The sequence below is a fragment of the Gavia stellata genome, chromosome 3 (genome assembly GCF_030936135.1).
Source record: "Gavia stellata isolate bGavSte3 chromosome 3, bGavSte3.hap2, whole genome shotgun sequence".
NCBI lineage: Eukaryota > Metazoa > Chordata > Aves > Gaviiformes > Gaviidae > Gavia > Gavia stellata.
Genome location: NC_082596.1, coordinates 43,010,758 through 43,027,416, shown reverse-complemented (window position 1 = coordinate 43,027,416; position 16,659 = coordinate 43,010,758). Strand labels below are relative to the sequence as shown.

The window sequence follows — 16,659 nt, the reverse complement described above, 5'->3', positions numbered from 1 at the left end:
CTCGTGACGCAGATGTATTTATCGTTTTTAATAAGGCACGGGGGAAGGAAGAGGTTCGAACGAAGTAAGGCGGCGCCGACAGCCGCAGCTTGGCGGCCAGAGGGGGGGTGTCTTGCCTGAGACTGAGTGTGCTGGGGGGGGAACGGGGAGAGACGCAGATACCTAAATATTTCCACCAAAGCAGTTATATAAAGTTATTACGCCTGTTATGTAACCGTTTCGACACCACGCGGTATTGTCGTACACTAAGCAGAAAACAAGTCACAAAACGCTCGGGTTACACAAAGGCAGAACAACAGGGCCAGGTCGAGCGAGCCGCGTACCACAGGGCGGGGGGCGGAGCCCTGCCGGGGGGCGGAGCCCTGCCGGGGGGGCGGGACCCGGCTCCCCGCTCCGGAGGAGCCGGCGGTCCATCGCCTCCGAGGAGCGGATGACCTGCTTTCCCGGTGAGGAGGGCAGAACCTGTCTACTCAGAGAGTCGGGAGACAGTTTCAGACCCGTGAAGTACAAGACCCAGGCACAAAGCTGTGTTTGTCCTCGTTTCTAGAAGTTGGAGGCAGACGAAAAGCAGGAGACACTCAAACGACCACAGAAAACTTCTTTTTGAAGAGCCACAGCTGCTCAAAGAACACAGATGGGACTTTACGGTCATTTAGGTATGTTTAAGGGGCACCACGTAAGTCAGAGGCACAGCCAGCTGTAAGCCAGTAAAAAGCTATTATATTTTGACCAACAGCAAGACCAAAGACAGAAATGACGTCAAAGCTAGCCAGCCCTCCCTAAATCCTTCCAAGTGCTTTCAGTCAGAAGGCTGTTGGGTTAAGCAGAGGGAAGAGGACTTGGGTGAAAGTTAAAAGCTAATCATAGACAAAGGTCAGTCAGCCTCAGCTACTAACACTTCTGGTCTGTTGCTTGTCCGGAGATTTATCCCCTTCTAATCTGACTGGTGTCACAAAGTCAAGTTCTTACCAGGCTTTTCAGAGCACCTCATACAATACAAATAATTTTAAAACTAAAGCTAGAAGTATCTGTCAGGCAGCTTACAACTCATTACCAGAAACTGACCTTTAAGACAATACAGGTTTTTTTTTCTCTGCTCAGAGATGTTTCCCAAGGAAGCAGGCTTGTCACCATATGTGTGTAAATGCCACTGAGTTTCTCACCTCTCCTTTCTACCAAAGCTCTTGAGCCTGCTAACTAAAGGGATAGAATCCCTCTAAGGCTCTCCATTTAATGAAATTAAGACAAGCAGGCAGGTCAGGGACTCTTGAATCCCTTGAGTAAGAAAGCTCAAGCTTTGGCCACTGTTTTAGGTCTTAGCAAACACAAATGGGACCTCAAAGTCCACATAAACGCATGTTTTCTCACTTCTGTTTATTTAATTAGAATTCATGTTCTCTCTTATGCTTGAAGCAGAAGCAGCAACCTAATCTTAAGTGGATGAAATGAAACAGTGTTCCTTCACTTAACTCAGGGCTTTATGTCTTGTAGGTTTAAGAATTAATCATAGTTCCTTTAAGGATTAGTTTGCAGAAGAAAAGAAACCCACCACCAAACTTGAGAGGCCTAACTAGCAGCAATGAAAATGGCTGTTTTATTACTTTACATACGAAGCTTACCTTTATTACCTTTAATACTCAAATCTATGGAAATCTATACCTAGAAAGTCAACTAGAGAATTCCACAGCTTAGTTTTGTGACTCTACATGCAAGTCTAAAGAAAGAACTTTCTAAATTCAATGTATTCACCACAACTTACGAAGTTTTGTAACTATTATCCTCAACGATCCATTGACTGTGAAAAGCACGGAAAAAGAAACAGACAAGTAAGCTAAGTGTTACTTCAGCCTTGCATAGGAAAAACTAGGAGTTGAAAACTTGGTAATTTACCTAAACATCAATTTTAATGCTACTGCTTGTCTGGGTATAGACTAAGATTTCAGCCAAAGTTAAATCCTTTATGGAAAATATATTTTTAATAATTTCAGTGCTGCACTCCCATGCAGTCACCAACCTCCAATGAAACTATGATGCCCAAGTTTCATCTTCCTCATATTTACAACTGGCATATTCTTCCTTAAATATCAGCACCACATGATCCTCTCACACAGCATTTTGATTATGATCTCTGTTGTCCTTCTTCACGAAAATCATCATAGGGCTACCCAAGACTCTTGGCACGCATATAAAAACAAACAGTGATGAAAATTTGTAAATCAACTTTATTCAACGATGACCATCATTTAGGCATCGGCAATAGTAACTTCAACTTCTACACCTGGTTCGATGCTGATGGAAGTGATCTGCTTCACGATCTCAGAAGGGCTGTGTAAGTCAATGAGCCGCTTATGGATACGCATTTGGAAACGATCCCAGGTCTTGGAACCTTCACCACAAGGTGTCTTCCTGGTAGTGATTCGCAGAGTCTGAAAAAAATTGTAAACGCAGGGTATTTAGTTGATACATACAGAAGACTAATCTACAATCAAATCAATCCACCTAAAAATACCGTATGGTATCCATGCTGTTGGAAAGTTACTTCTAAGTTACCTTCTACTGATGTTACCACTCCTTCCCTATATTCAATTTAATTAAAAAAATTTCACTATTAAAATAAACTGAAGGATAAAAAAATCCCCTTCCATGTTCAACATGTCTTGCACTAAACAGTTGCCCCAAGAGTCAAAGCAACTTGTGAAGTCATTATCTGTTTACACTGGGTCATCCTCAACTTAGTAGTACTGCTTTTCATCTCAACTATTTTTTCAAAAAAAAAAGATGTTTTAAGCGCACATTTGCAGAAAAACCCCAAACTTTTAAGACGGGAAAACAGTGTTAAGTACCTTGGTGGGCATGCGAACAGGTCCCTTCACCTTTAGGTTTTTTTCCTTAGCGCCTCTGATCAAGTCAGCACAGACTGAAAAAAATACAAAATAGCTCAGGTTTATGAGGTTTTGGGTTTTTTTTGCTTCTTTTCTTAAGTGAAGATTTCAAACAAAATGTTGGCTCAGAATAGCGTATGAAATGATCACTGCCATTCATTTTAAGGGTTATCCTCATAGCCAACCCCATAAAAGTGGAAAGCGTTATGCCATGGTTAGCAAAACCATGTTACAACAGTAGCCATTGCTACAAGTTTAAGCTGCATTTAAGCTGTTATCAGTCTGAAGGTCCTGCATCAACCAGTGAGTCTATAACATTTACATTATATGAATAAAACACTGGCAAAGCCAGTTCCTAAACAAGATTAAATGATTTCTTAAAGAATGTTAAACTTCCAAACTAAACTCTTCATAACAAGAGTGACAAAACAACTATCAAGAAACTGGTGCCTTTCAGTTCTTATACATTCAAATAGCGACAACTAAAACCCCCATGAGAACTAAAGGGAAGAAGCTGCACTCTCTTAAGCTAGTCATTGTAACATGAAGTTTTCAGCATCATGAAAAACCCCAAACACTAGCTTCCATTAAAAATTAAATTAGAGACTGCTTGTCAGTGTATGCAGCGCTGTGGGTTGACTTTGTTAGCCATGTCACATACAAACAGGCAAACGCTAAAATCTTTAATTACAACTGGTTTCAATACATTCTATTTTGCAATACATTCTATATCATTCATTACTTCACAATCTACCCCAGTTAAAAAGTATCACTCACCCTTCTCAAGTGATTTTACATTACGACTTGTCAAAGTAATTCTAATGCGATGAATTGCTACCTCTTGTTCCACAGGTGCTTTGCCAGTATCTTTAAACGCCTAAAACGTTGAAGTTACAAATATCAGACACTACAGTTAACACCAACTATTTAAGAGGCTATCCGCAGCCTCTTAAAAACAGATTTCTGGAGCATAAAGAACAATTTAGCTATGGGACTATTTTATTCTACTGACTAAATGACGTTTCCAAAGGGTACAGTGGCACGGAAGAAATGGTGGGAACAGACAGTAAGGGCAAAGTCCTAACTGCTTTGAGGAAGAGCAATTTCTTAAGTGTCTAACTGCACCTCACGGTGGGAAGCTGCAAGAACATCTCTCCCTGGTTTGCCTATATACAGCAGGTTGTCCAGTCACTAATCCTCATATCAACAGAGCAGCAACAACTTAAACAGTGAGAACAAAAAGGGGCATCTGGCCAGAAAGACTAATTCGGCCACTCAGGAGATTGACGTGAAGAGCTTATGCAATCAAATGCTTGCAAATAACTGGGCATTAACGTGGACCAAGTGAATTGATGAAAGAAAAGTGAAAATACGAAGAAAGGTCTTAAACACGGTACTTCCGTGACTGATGAGATAGTACTTGTTGTACTAACTGATGCACAGTCCTCTAACAACAGCCGATTTTAAGGCCAAACGCACGAGGCCTTGCCGCCACCACCACTCACGCCGGGCGGAGGTCGCCTCCTCTTCCCCCGCGCTTCCCCGCAGGCAGCGGCTGCCAAGTCGCCACAGGCGCCGCTCCCGAAGAGGAGCTCTGCGAGGAGAAAGCGCCACAGCCGCCGCGGCCTGGTGCGTCCCGGGCTCCCGCACCGCCCGCCCTGCAGGCCGGCTTTCGGGGGAAGCCGGTGCAAGGCCCCGGCCTGCGGCTCCCCTGACTGTCAGGGGCTCCGCGAAGGCGCTCCGGGAGCTGCCCCGGCAGCAGGGGGTCCTTCACGCACCGCCCCCCAGGGCAGGCGGCCCTGCCCCGGGGCCGAGACCGAGGCCCAGGCGGCGGCCACGGGCCGGCACCGGCGGGGCGCACGCGGCCGCCCGGGCCTGGGGGCCACACGGCGCTGCCGGCAGCTAGAGGCGGCAGCCCCTCTCTCCCCCCTCCCCAGCGCCCCCCCGCCTCACCATGGCGGCAGCAGAGCCTTCCTGACCGACTTATTCCCGGGCGAGGGGCGGTGCGGGGCCCAGCGAACAGCGGTGAGCCAGGAGGCAGCCACGGGCGGCGCGGGCAGAGGAAGGCGCAGTGGCGGCGGGGCGCTTATATAGCGAGCGGCACCGCCTCCATCCGGGCGCTGCGGGACCTTTCACCCGCCAGCCGGGGCCCGGAAGCGCCGGGGAGGGGAAGCAGGGTCGGCCTGGCCTGCTGCGCGCCGGTGTCGGGCGGTAGCGGCTCCGCAGGCGCTAGTTGCGGCGCTGACGGCGAGTAGAGAGGGGAGAGGGGGCCGGGAGCGCTCCGCCCGCCCACCTGGGCTCGGCGGTGAGGGGCAGGGGCGGCCGTCGCCGCGCACCCGGCAGGGCTGAGCTCCGGGGCCCGCTACGGGACGTGCTGAGCGGGCCGGTCTCCGCGGGCCGGTCTCCGCGGCGAGAGCGGTTTGTGGGGCTGCTGTGCCTCCTGCACCGGAGCCGGCTGGCGCCCTGTGGGGCACAGCGTTGTTCCCCCTCGGGTCCTGTGGGCATCTTGCGCTCCTGGTTGCCTTTACCGGTAGACTGCGGCTTTCTCTTTGGGGAAGTACGGGGATTTGATGTGCAAGCAGGCCTTTATTGCTTCCAGTGATAGCGAGCCCATTCCCATCTAAGCTTTTTTTTGTGTGTGTGTGTTCTTTTTAGTCATTACTGAAAGCGGAGGTGTGAGAACAGAAGCTATAAGTAAAAACGCTAGTTTCATTCATTTTTAACTTGAACTTAAATTCATTTTATTTATTGAAGTGCCTTTATTTATTCAGATTGGACATTGGAGGGGTGTTTTTTTAATGGGAGCAGTCATTGATTTGTCCTGGACACTGATAACTGGCGGTCCCAAAAGAAGCAGTTTGCTGAGAGCGTGCCTGTTTCTAGTTACATCACTGCTCGACAGATGTATTGAACTGGAGAAGCAGATGTTATGTTTTATGAAGTGATGGCCTACAGTAAGGTCACTGTGATTATCTTTTAAAAATAATACTTCAATTCCAGTTTGGTGTTTTGTCTAGTGATCATAGGCATGTATAATGTTAGCAAAACTACTGCCACCTTTGGAAGCTTAGTAATTACTACAGTTATTCAAAAATGCCTGCATGGTGTTTTAATATGAACTTACTTTTGACTATCACACTGCACTTAATATAAAATTTTTTCCCCTATGAAATACTTTATACGTCTTCATATGGTCCTTAAACCTCATGTGATGGAGTTAACTTTTGTATGTCAATTATTCCATTGTGATGCTCAATTTTAGACTTGTTTTGCACTTGGATCATTTGTATTTGCTCTGTGAAATCTCTGGTTCACTAATAACGTCTTTAGACTAGATGCTGTATTCTGATAAAGCAGTTCCAATAAACATGGATACAGAAGTTGTCATCCTGTTGCTGCTTCCTGAAATGCAGCAATGTCTTTTGCCAATGGAGATCAGTACTTGAAGAATCTGTTTTGATGGTAGTACTGTTTCTCTGGCGTCTTCCTCCCTGCAATGAAAGCAGCATTTTGTTCTGGTGGTTTGTTTTCTGAGCCATTTAACAATTATATTAAAAATTTTTAACTCGCTTATGCATAAGGAACCCATGGTTACTCTGTTATCAGCTATTCTAACTACTTCCTGAGGAAGTTTTCCATCTATATTCATCACTCTTAAATACATGACCTCACACTGATCATGCTGAAACAATTTTCCAGTAATCCAGATGGTTCCCAATCAGCAATCTTGCTACATTATTTACTTAGAGCTTTTATGAATGTTCTTAGTAAACTTTATTTCCAGATAAAATAGAGTAGTTTGCTGCCAAGAACTAATTCCTGTGGGATTCAATTAGAAGTATGTCTGACTGATTCCTCACTGATGACGCAGACCTGTATGTAACCTTAGTTTTAATTTACTTACTATGAACTATACGTGCACAACTATGCCAATTTCTCTGTGTCCTACTGAACAAGTCAATGTACAAATGTGTTATATCAACACTGTTCCTGTTGTCTACCAAACACATGCTGTAATTGCATGAGGAAAAAAGTCAGTTTGAAAAGACAGAATTTTTCCATACATTTGAGCTGTGTAATTTAAGTAGAATTTCCTCATTCATTTCTTGTTAGTGTATCAAGAAGTCAGTTGGGTTTTTTCCCTGGGATTAATGCAAGGTTGACAGTAAGTTCCTCAATTTCTTCCTTTCTTACTTCTTTTTTTTTCTTCTTCTAATATTGGCACCACCTCAGCTTTCTTTGATTTTTTTTTTTTTTTTTCTGAGCTTCCCCAGATTTCTCAAAGCTTATGGAAAATCCGCATTAACAGCACACAAGTCTCCTTTGCCAGCTCTTAAAATTCTTGGATGCAAGCTATCTGGAGCTGCTGATTTAAAAACTGCCTTACTTCTGTTCCTATGTTTAAGCCTTTCCTTAGCTATTGTTAGAATTTTCTGATATATATTGTTTTTCTCCACAAATGTAGCACAGAAATTTATCTAAACTTCCTGCTTTCTCTGAAATACACTATAAAAAAAAAACCCCAACTCCTTCATGCTATTCACATGAGTAAATATCCATTGTAATACAACTTTCTGCTTACCTTCTGAATGTTATATCATTCTTAGCTTCTAATTCATATTTTGTATTATGCCTGTTTTTCCTTTAGTGACATACTGGTTTTAATGTAGGTTTTTCTCCCCAGCTAATGCTAGCTTTAGTGAGTTTGGACTTATAATACACTTGTTGGCATATGCTTTTTAGATGAAGCTTGCAGGAGTGTTTTCCTCATGTCACATAGTGAAGAAGATAAATGATTAAGCAGCAAGACATGCCTTTAACACGACTTAGTAGTCTGTAGCAGAAACAATGCCTAATTTCATGATTTATCACACAGAATATTGTTCCATGTGCATTCATGACACTTTCTGACTTTATTTTGTTTTTTATAGATTACTGGAGTTTTTTTCCTCCCTTCCTTTGACCAGTTTGTCCTTCAGAAACAGTTCTGAGTAATGAATTGAATATTTTGGTATCCATATCTTTTCCACTAGCTTATAGTAAAACCAATTAGATTCAATTTATGCTTCAAATTAGTAATTCAGTTCCTATTAATTAAATGTGTAGGGAGTTAGGTTCTTGTCAGGTTTTTGGTTGTTGGCTTAATTTTAGCCTGATCATCTTTACTTTGTGCTAAATGAATGGTCATCTGATTCTTTAGCTCCTTAATGCCATTGCATTTAATCTTGCTAAGTTTTGCCTGGGAAGGTTGGGGTTTTTTTCCTCTCTTGTCAGGCTAAGTTATACAGGTTTTTTAATCCAGAAAAGATGTCCTAATGTTCTACAAATCTAAATCCATTTAGTCTAGATGTCAGTTAACCTTCTGTCTTCCTTTGTTCATGTGACAAAAAGGATTTTTGAGGCAATCTCCTAGATGTTCTTGTAGTGCTAGAGCAGTCATAATTCAGGAGTAGATCCTGGTATGAGTCTACCTATGTGACTGACCAGTTAACTGAACGAGCACGTGCCTGCTCTCACTCAGCATCTTCTGAAGTATAGTAATAACTTCTCGAAATGAAGGCTTGTGCTGTCTTCTGCTGAATGCTGATCTCTGATGCACCTTTGGGTGGTTCAAAGGACAGACAGATTCCCCAGGCTTTGCAAATTGTCTTGTGAACGCCATTTAGTCTTTTGAATAGATTTATTCTACTTATTCCTCACAGGTAGCTTATGGATGGTTTTGGCAGGGCTCACAGTAGCTTCCTTAAATCTGCTTTGTCATTTTTCATAGTGATTTTTTGATGTGGGCAGCTCCCTGGAAGCTACCTGGGTTATGCCAGCCTCATGCCTCTAGTCTTTGCTTTCAATGGTGATTAACATACTGCCAAAATATATTCCTATTTACTTACTTGTAAATCAGTTCCTTCTCCAGTTGAGATCTGAACACACTTTTGAAGATTTTGTTTGAACTTCTGGTTGTAAAATACCTGTGAAAGCAGGATCATACTCGAGGCTTCTCAGGAAATAATCAGTAGGTGGTGGAGTGTCTAAACCAGTCAGCAGCAACCCAATGAAAGCTATTTTCAAACCTTTTAAGAAAGGCTTCAGCATCTGCTTGGTCTCAGTTGTAGGTATCTGCCGATCCTCTTGAAGTTACTCAGTTGTATAATGTCTCAGAACTCTCCTCCAAGTTCTTTGCTCAGCACTTAGGTATTACCTGTTAATATCCCTTTGTCCTCTCTAGATTTTGAACATCTGTATTTACTGTGTCTACAGGTTCCTCAGCTATTAAAACTTCCAGAAGACCCACAGGAACTGAAAATACCGCCTTTTTAAAGATTGGTTTGTGTAGCTGCGTAGTTGCTAACTGGCAACTAATGTTCTCTGCAGGTAGCAGATGGACAGAACGCACAATGCATGAGCATCAGTCTGCAGCTGGAGTTCTCATATTGCACCTAGCCTGTCCAGTTTAAATTTTCTAAATTTTCATGCCAATTCTGGCATAAAGCTCACCATATAAAAATGCAACCCCCCTCAAAATACTAGGCTCTCTTTACCTGAAAAATTTCTCATGTTACCATGGAAAACATGAACTAGATCCATGACTCAGAAACAGAGCAATTATGCTTTGATGGAGTCCTTTACTGTTGACGAATGTTGCTGCAAATATTGATTAAGAGACTTTTTCAAGTGGACAGCATGAACTTCATAGTTATCAGCACAAGCTCTTTCCTTCTAAATATGTACTTTATGCCTGGCAGATAATACACTTGGCTTCTAGCATCATTGACCTGGTTAGAGCAAAACTTCTCCTTTGTCAGCCTGTTTTGCCTTGTTCTTCTGGCAGAAATCACAGTGACAAAAAATACATAGCTGCTAATATGCTAGAGCATTCCTAGTGACACTGAATCTGTGATACATCAGTGCAATATGTCTTTGAACACTCACGATTGAAACAGGATTGTACATCCACCTGCTTTCAGGTGGGTATTATTTGAATTTGTCCTGCTCTAGTTCAGTCTTCAGATTTTTTTCAAATTGATGAATTGTCTTCTGTGCTTGTCTAGAAGAATGTTTGTTGCCTCTCCACTCCTTGCTCTATAGATGTGATGCTTCTGTCAAATTTGTTATAATGAAATAGCAACTTTTTGCAGAGAAGAACTGCAACTCACAGTCTTGACAGCACTGAGGTGGTTTATTGATTAGCAACATATAATTTGCCAGTAATCAGTGAACTGTATATTGTGGATCATTATCAGCAATACAACAGAAATCACAATACTAGATGCTTACAGCATGTTAATAAGCACCTACAACTTCCTTACAAACCCTTCTACAACTGATCCCACTTACATATTCACACAGTTATATATGCATATGCCCTCTCTTGCAAGAAGCATGGGTTACAAATGCACACTCCCATTTTTGGGGGTGCAGATTCCCCTGTTTCTAAAGCCTTCCCCTGGTTACTATTTAAGCTGGGTGATCATTGTCTTAAGCAAGCTTTGTTATTGTTAATTTCCTCTCAGTGCTGTCAGGTTTTGGGCAAACATCCTCTCAGAACATGCCGATTTGGGTATTCTGTTTGCACACAGTTTACACTCACATTCCTACTGTATCATCTGTTGTTATCCAGGCCACATTACCAAGAGGAGGACATGCAATTCCTGTGCAAAAAATCCCCAGCATCAGTCCAGTGAAAGCAGAACTAGCGGACACACAAAACTGGCATTTTTGCATCCAGTTTTCATTTTGGAAATCACCTTGGAAGCTTTCATGTGTGGAAAGTTTAATCAAGTATAAAAAATATATTCTGAACTACAGAGATTTCTCCAATCCAGATCTGGCCACTTGAGGCAGCACCGCTTGGCACTGTTTGTCACGATCTGTTTTACTTGAAAACATAGTTCAAGAAGACTGCAGTAGTTTGCAGCACATGTTGAAAAGCTGCATCTATTCAAATAATGCCCACAGGACTCTTTGACATAGCAAGCTGTTTTAACAACTGAGTTGGAAGTGGCGTCCAGGGTGTGGGTTGGTTTGCTACAGCTACCTTGCTGGCTTATCTACAGATGCTTTGTACTCGTAGCATTTAGGAACTAGCAGTACATGCTGGTGTGTATGAACTCTTGCAGTACTGTGCTAACAAAGACTTTGGAGTTGTCTTTCCTCCTTCGTCTGCCTCCTGCAAAGACTTTGTGGGAAGCTACCAGCAGCAGGGTGTTTGCATGGTTGGATGTCTGTCCTTGAGGAAGAAAAAGTTGATTAGTTTTACAGCAATTTTATTTACCAATATATGTAGTCTGCATACATTTTTGCCCATGACCTTCTGTCTACTGTTTTAGAGCCCCGTTATGGTCACTGATCACAGTTTTTTCTTCCAAAGACCAGTTTAATCTAATCTAATTCTTTGGCGAGACAGAGTAGGAGGGAATTGTTTCACGGTGCTTGTGCTGCCTCTCTATCATGGAGCAGGGATAATTTAAGGAATGATTCTGACCTCACACTGCCTTACGACTAGAGGAAACACTTCTCTTTATATAGAATACATCGCTGCAGGATGTATTTTTGTTTTCCTGAGAAGTTTTTCCTCATCCCTTTAAGATCAGTTTCCTCCCTGTGATATTCTTGATTGAACTGGTTTTCAGATGAAGAACATTTGCAAGAAAAATTTAGCAAATGCTTGCCCTAGATGATGATGAGATTTAAAGCAAGGGGAAATCACCATCTTGATGGTACAGGACTATTAGAGCAGGATATTAGCTGCATCTCACAATTTTGTCTAGATTACCTCCAGGTGTCAGATCGACTTCTGTGGGACTTGCAAAGAAATGCCCTTCCCAACCCTGGAGTCTGTAAAGAAAGACTAAAGCCAATTCACTAATGCTTCTCCTGTTGTGACCTGACCCTGTGTGAACTAGCCAAGTTAAATTACTCAAAACCTGACAGAAAGAGGAATAATAACATAAAACTTAGGACCTGGAACTAAAGGAAATACTGTGGTGTTAAAGATGTGCTTTAGAAACAGGAATTATTAGCCACTGAGGAAATCATTACACTGTGATTGTTCGGAACAGCTGGTCGGATCCACAATGTAACATGAAAGTGATCCAAGAGGCATCAAATATTAAGAAGTTTTGGTTTCAAAGGGCTTGCTAACTTCTCTAAAGAGCTAATGCGGCAGAGCGGCAGCTGCAGCTTACTGTGTAGAAATTACGAGGTTGCAGTAGGGGAGCAGGAACAACAACCATAGAATCTGTAATGCTATTTCATAGAAGACCCAGCAGTTCTGTTTAAGAGAACAACTTACAGGGGAGTAAAGCAAGTCTATTAAACTTGTCTTTCACCTAAATATACGGCAGAAGTTCCTACTTCACTTGTCATGAAAACAGGGCTTGTACATGTCCTTTCACACCTGTCTACAAGACATAATTGTTAGAAATATGGAATATGGTTTCGTTAGTCTCCCAGGAAATGCTATAAAATAGAAAAGTCTTTTTCCCCTGCAACAATCACTTAAATGTTGTAAGATCAACTATACGTAGATGCACACCATCGCATTTCCAACATCCTTACCTCTGTGCACAGTGAAAATTGAGCAACGGGTTTTCCAGATGCAGATCGAGGGGAGCAGTATTGTCTACTGGTTTAAAACTGCGGAAAAGACAGTATTAGTGCTTAAGAGGGTTGTGGTCAAGCATTTGATTTTTAGGCAAATAAAATTAATTATTGTGGTATACATAGAAGGTGGTTTTGAGTATGGTAGCCATGCCTCCTGAAAAAAATTTCAAGAAATATTAGTACTTGTAATTTTTTCAGCATTGTGATCCCATGTTTTTCTTTTAAGTACAAAATACATATATTGCAAAATAATCTTTCAGTAATTATGACTGTTGGAAGATGTTTCTGAGACCACCCAGCAGGTACTTCATTCTATCAGTGCCCACCCCCTTCCTGCACCCTTGCAGTGGGTATATTTCCTTTTTGAGAGTCCCTTATGTGTTCAGAGGAAGAACTGCTTCTCATGCAGTCTTGTGAAATGTTCCTGGTGTGAGGTAGAGCCAATCACTTTGTTCTGTCAGGCACAAATGCTTATGCTAATGCCTAGGGATTGATTCTCCTCTTCCCTGAAAAAAAAACAACACACCTTTGATATAGAAAACTGAGCTTTTTACTCTTAAAGTTTTCTGTATATGAAAGAAATTTCTTTTCCAGTGAAGAATGCACCATTACTTGTGTACTCGTATACATTGCTGAATCATTTGTGTTATTAAAGTATAGCACTAACTAATCATCATCATAATTAGCACATAGTGCAATCATCAAGAAAATAAAAAACCTCACAGACAGTTTAGGGGCTGGTAATGGTTTGCAGAGCATTTAAAATGAGCCAGTTTTTCATTTTAATGGGCCAGGACAGTTGGATTTTGGGGCGTCTGGGAGTGAGGGGAAGGCTAAGCTTCTTTTAACTAAACAAGAGACTAATACAACCTAGTGGTAATGGGTGACCACTCTGAACTGAATCAGAGGCCTCATGCAATTTTAAGGACTAGTCCGAGACCTTAGTTTAAGTCATACAGGGTCCTGACAGTCCAGTGAGCAGGTAGCTCTAGCATACAACACAAATTCACATGCCAGCATAAACTTATTTTTCAATGAGCGCTTCACTGATTGAAAGGCTTGTAGCAAATAGGTTCATTTTGGGGGGTGTCTCCCCTCTCCCTGTTTATGGCTTGTCTTATTGCTTCCTCCAGCCACTTCCCTTGTTTCTCCGTGCAAATGGCTCTTTCATACTACCCTTGCTACGACGTGTCAGGTAGTTCTAATTTTTATTGTTAGGACACTTTTTCAAATGCTGTTTGCAATTCAACATGCAACTTTTTAAATGAACTGTGCAAGCATGAAAATATTCAAAGCAGAAAAATATTTTCAAAAAAATTAATTTTATTTCCTCTGAAAGTCAGCCATTGACAGAAATGCTTAATTCAATTTTAAGAACATCCTTTTTCTCCCTTTTAAATTAGAAAACATCTAATAGCAATCATTTCATTCCCAAAAGCTATACAAGGATTGACAACTTCAAGTGAGGTCTGGAGAAGTTCTGTCACTTTCTATACAAAGAGAAATTCGTGTGACATTCATCTACTGGCATGTCAATGCAATGATACATTCCTTCAAAAGCTTTGTGTGTGGCTTTTGTATTACCTGCAAACCATTTTAATGGAATTGTTAGATAAGAGAGAAACAATGATGTGACCAAAGTATATGATATCTCTCTAAACTTACTGTATTACATAATATATACTATTAGCTACTATTAAATAAAAAAACAGCCTCCCCAGCGTATCAATTCCCGTATTTACACTCAGCTTTTTTAATATCTCTGTTCAGGTGCAACTTTCCATACTTGTCTTATTTGCCAGTTTCACTCGTGCCATATCTAAATCAAAACCCTTCACCATTTTTGAAGTAAGTGGTCAAGAAAAATACATGGCTTGAAAATAAAATTGGTTTTCCTTCCGCCTTTTTAGGGGGGAGTAACTTAAAAAGAGCTGGACATTTATGTTTCCAGTGTGCAGCCTACTTTGCTCTTTGTAGCCTGGCACATGTGCAGTAGAATATTTATTAAGTTATGAATCACCCTATTATCCCAGGTGCTCTGCAAAGGCAAATGCAATCACCTCCCTGCTCTGCTGAACACTCAGGCTATTGAACTTCAGGCTGGGTAGGAAGCATAACTCAGCCTCGTGCTCAGAGAAGTCCAGGGGTGGATGGTGCCTTTACTATCAAATTGTCCCATGGCATCCTTAGCTGATGGCAGACTGGGATAGACGCCAGTAGACTTTTTTTGTTCCATTTGCCTTCTTTAACTGGTTTTAAGGCTTTTCATTTGACAGGCAGACAAATATTTGGCAGCTGTGTTAACTGAAGCATAGAAAGAGGCTCTTTGAGCACTGCATTAAGGTATTTGCAGCAGATAAATGGCTAAAATAAAGTATAAGAAGTAAAATGTTCAAAGTAGAGTTAATTTTAAAAATAACCGTTCATTTTCTACCCCTACTTTCATCTTTGTTCTAGTGGATGAATTTATAAACACAGATGCTAATGCTGTAAAAATTAATACACAAGTCAAATACTAAGCATCCACGTAAGTCCCATTGAATTTACAATTTTTTGTGGTATATCCTGTAAAACATTTTTTTTGTTTTCTTTGCTGCAGAGAATGAAGCTAGATGCCTATGTTTAGATTATATGAAAAGATATGAAGGTAAAAATAGGGAATTTGGATTGTGTGACTGCTGAAATTATTTGCATTGGAGTTTTATGGTAAATTATATGAAATGCAGTCCACCTCATATAGGTCCAGAATTTCTGAAAGGGTTATATCTTATCACAGAATACAGAAGCAACCCATACATCTTCATGCTTCCCGTCCTACCAGACTTAGACTGATGCTGCATCATCTGGATCTGTGCAATACTGATTGCACACTTCTGAATTTGCTAGACCCTGCAGAGCTGACCAGGACATGAAGGCTAGTTCAGCCTTTCAAACTCATTATGCTTTTATATATACCATGCCAAGGCATTTAGTCCACAGAAAGAAGAAGTGCTGTCCGCTTTTATATTTGATTGGCTGGATGATTGGGGCAGCCATACAAAGGATCCTCAGCACTGGCTTCACAAGCGTTTCATGCTCAGAAAGCATAGCAAGACGTTGATAAACTACAATTACCTGGTTGTAGCACTTTCTCCAGGCCTTCAATAAATCTTCTGTTTAGGCTGATCAAGCTGCTGGTCATCAGTTCCAGGAATGAAGAGAATAAATAAACTAGGTACAAATAACCCTTAGGGTTTATCCTGACTTACAACTATGTCTTGCTAACCATCTGGAACTGGATTGCATACATATGTATGGGGAAGGAGAGATAAAGAACAAAACCAGCTTCTAGAAGGACTTAGGGAAAAATTTGGATGAACAGAATCCCATAGGAGTTGTAACACAATTGTCTGCAACTGCTTTGCTAGTATCATGTGCCTTCTGCTAACATTTTATATGGAGGTATGCAAGTGTGACAAAGTTGAAGAGCAATGTGCAGCTACACTCATTAGCTTTAATGCCAGCTTTAGAAGCAAGAAGGCATCTTCTAAAAACCTGATGCCATGTCCAGATGAATAAAATGGAAAGGATAAAACTCTGGTGGATTAAATATAAAAATAGATGGAAAAAAAACTTCAAGGAACTAACATAAACCCCATAATTTATAATTTTCAGAATATCAAGAACAAGAAATCTGTCAAGCCTTTCTGGCAGATCTACCGCTGTCAGGTTATTAAAAAAAAAAACAAACCCAAAACCAAACCACCCCTAATCATTGAAACCTGATCCCCCCCAAGACAACAAAGCCACTGCAAAGAATCAAAGTGTGTTCTTTGCACATGTGTTGTCCCTGGATGAAACATAAAATAGGCTCATGCTAGGAACATTTTTGTAGGAAAATTCAGGAGCTCTCTGAAATTCAAGCATCTATAAATGTTATTATAATTGCAGAACTTTTGTGGTTGGAAGGGACCTCTGGAGATTGTCTAGTCCAACCCCCTGTTCAGAGCACGGTCAACTAGAGCAGCTTGCTCACTACTGTGTCAGTTGGGTTTTGAACATCTCCAAGGAGGAAGACTCCTCAGCTGCTCTGGGCAACCCATTCCAGTGTTTGACCATCTTAACAGTAAAAAAGTTTTCTCTTGAGTTTAAATGGAGTTTCCTGTCCTTCGGTTTGTGTCCATTGCATTTGTCCTGT

General features: G+C 41.4%; 1 protein-coding gene and 1 non-coding gene across 2 annotated transcripts; both read right to left on the bottom strand.

The window, feature by feature from the left end:
• Nucleotides 1-2,202: 2,202 nt before the first annotated feature.
• On the bottom strand, nucleotides 2,203-4,929 carry RPS20 (ribosomal protein S20). Its single transcript, XM_059815365.1, has 4 exons — nucleotides 4,836-4,929; nucleotides 3,660-3,759; nucleotides 2,844-2,917; nucleotides 2,203-2,426 (listed from the first exon to the last, which is right to left on the bottom strand). Exons 1-4 carry the CDS (start codon nucleotides 4,836-4,838, stop codon nucleotides 2,244-2,246), a joined length of 360 nt encoding a protein of 119 aa, XP_059671348.1. The 5' UTR covers nucleotides 4,839-4,929; the 3' UTR covers nucleotides 2,203-2,243.
• LOC132316817 (small nucleolar RNA U54) lies at nucleotides 3,001-3,065 on the bottom strand. The gene has a single exon (XR_009483947.1). It is a non-coding gene; the product is annotated as a small nucleolar RNA U54 (small nucleolar RNA).
• Nucleotides 4,930-16,659: the final 11,730 nt, after the last annotated feature.

Coding starts and splice junctions, on each gene's coding strand:
- RPS20 (XM_059815365.1), bottom strand. Junction 2,918..3,659: donor TGTAAAATCACTTGAGAAGG/GTGAGTGATACT, acceptor TATTTTTTTCAG/TCTGTGCTGACTTGATCAGA. Junction 2,427..2,843: donor CTGTTCGCATGCCCACCAAG/GTACTTAACACT, acceptor AATTTTTTTCAG/ACTCTGCGAATCACTACCAG.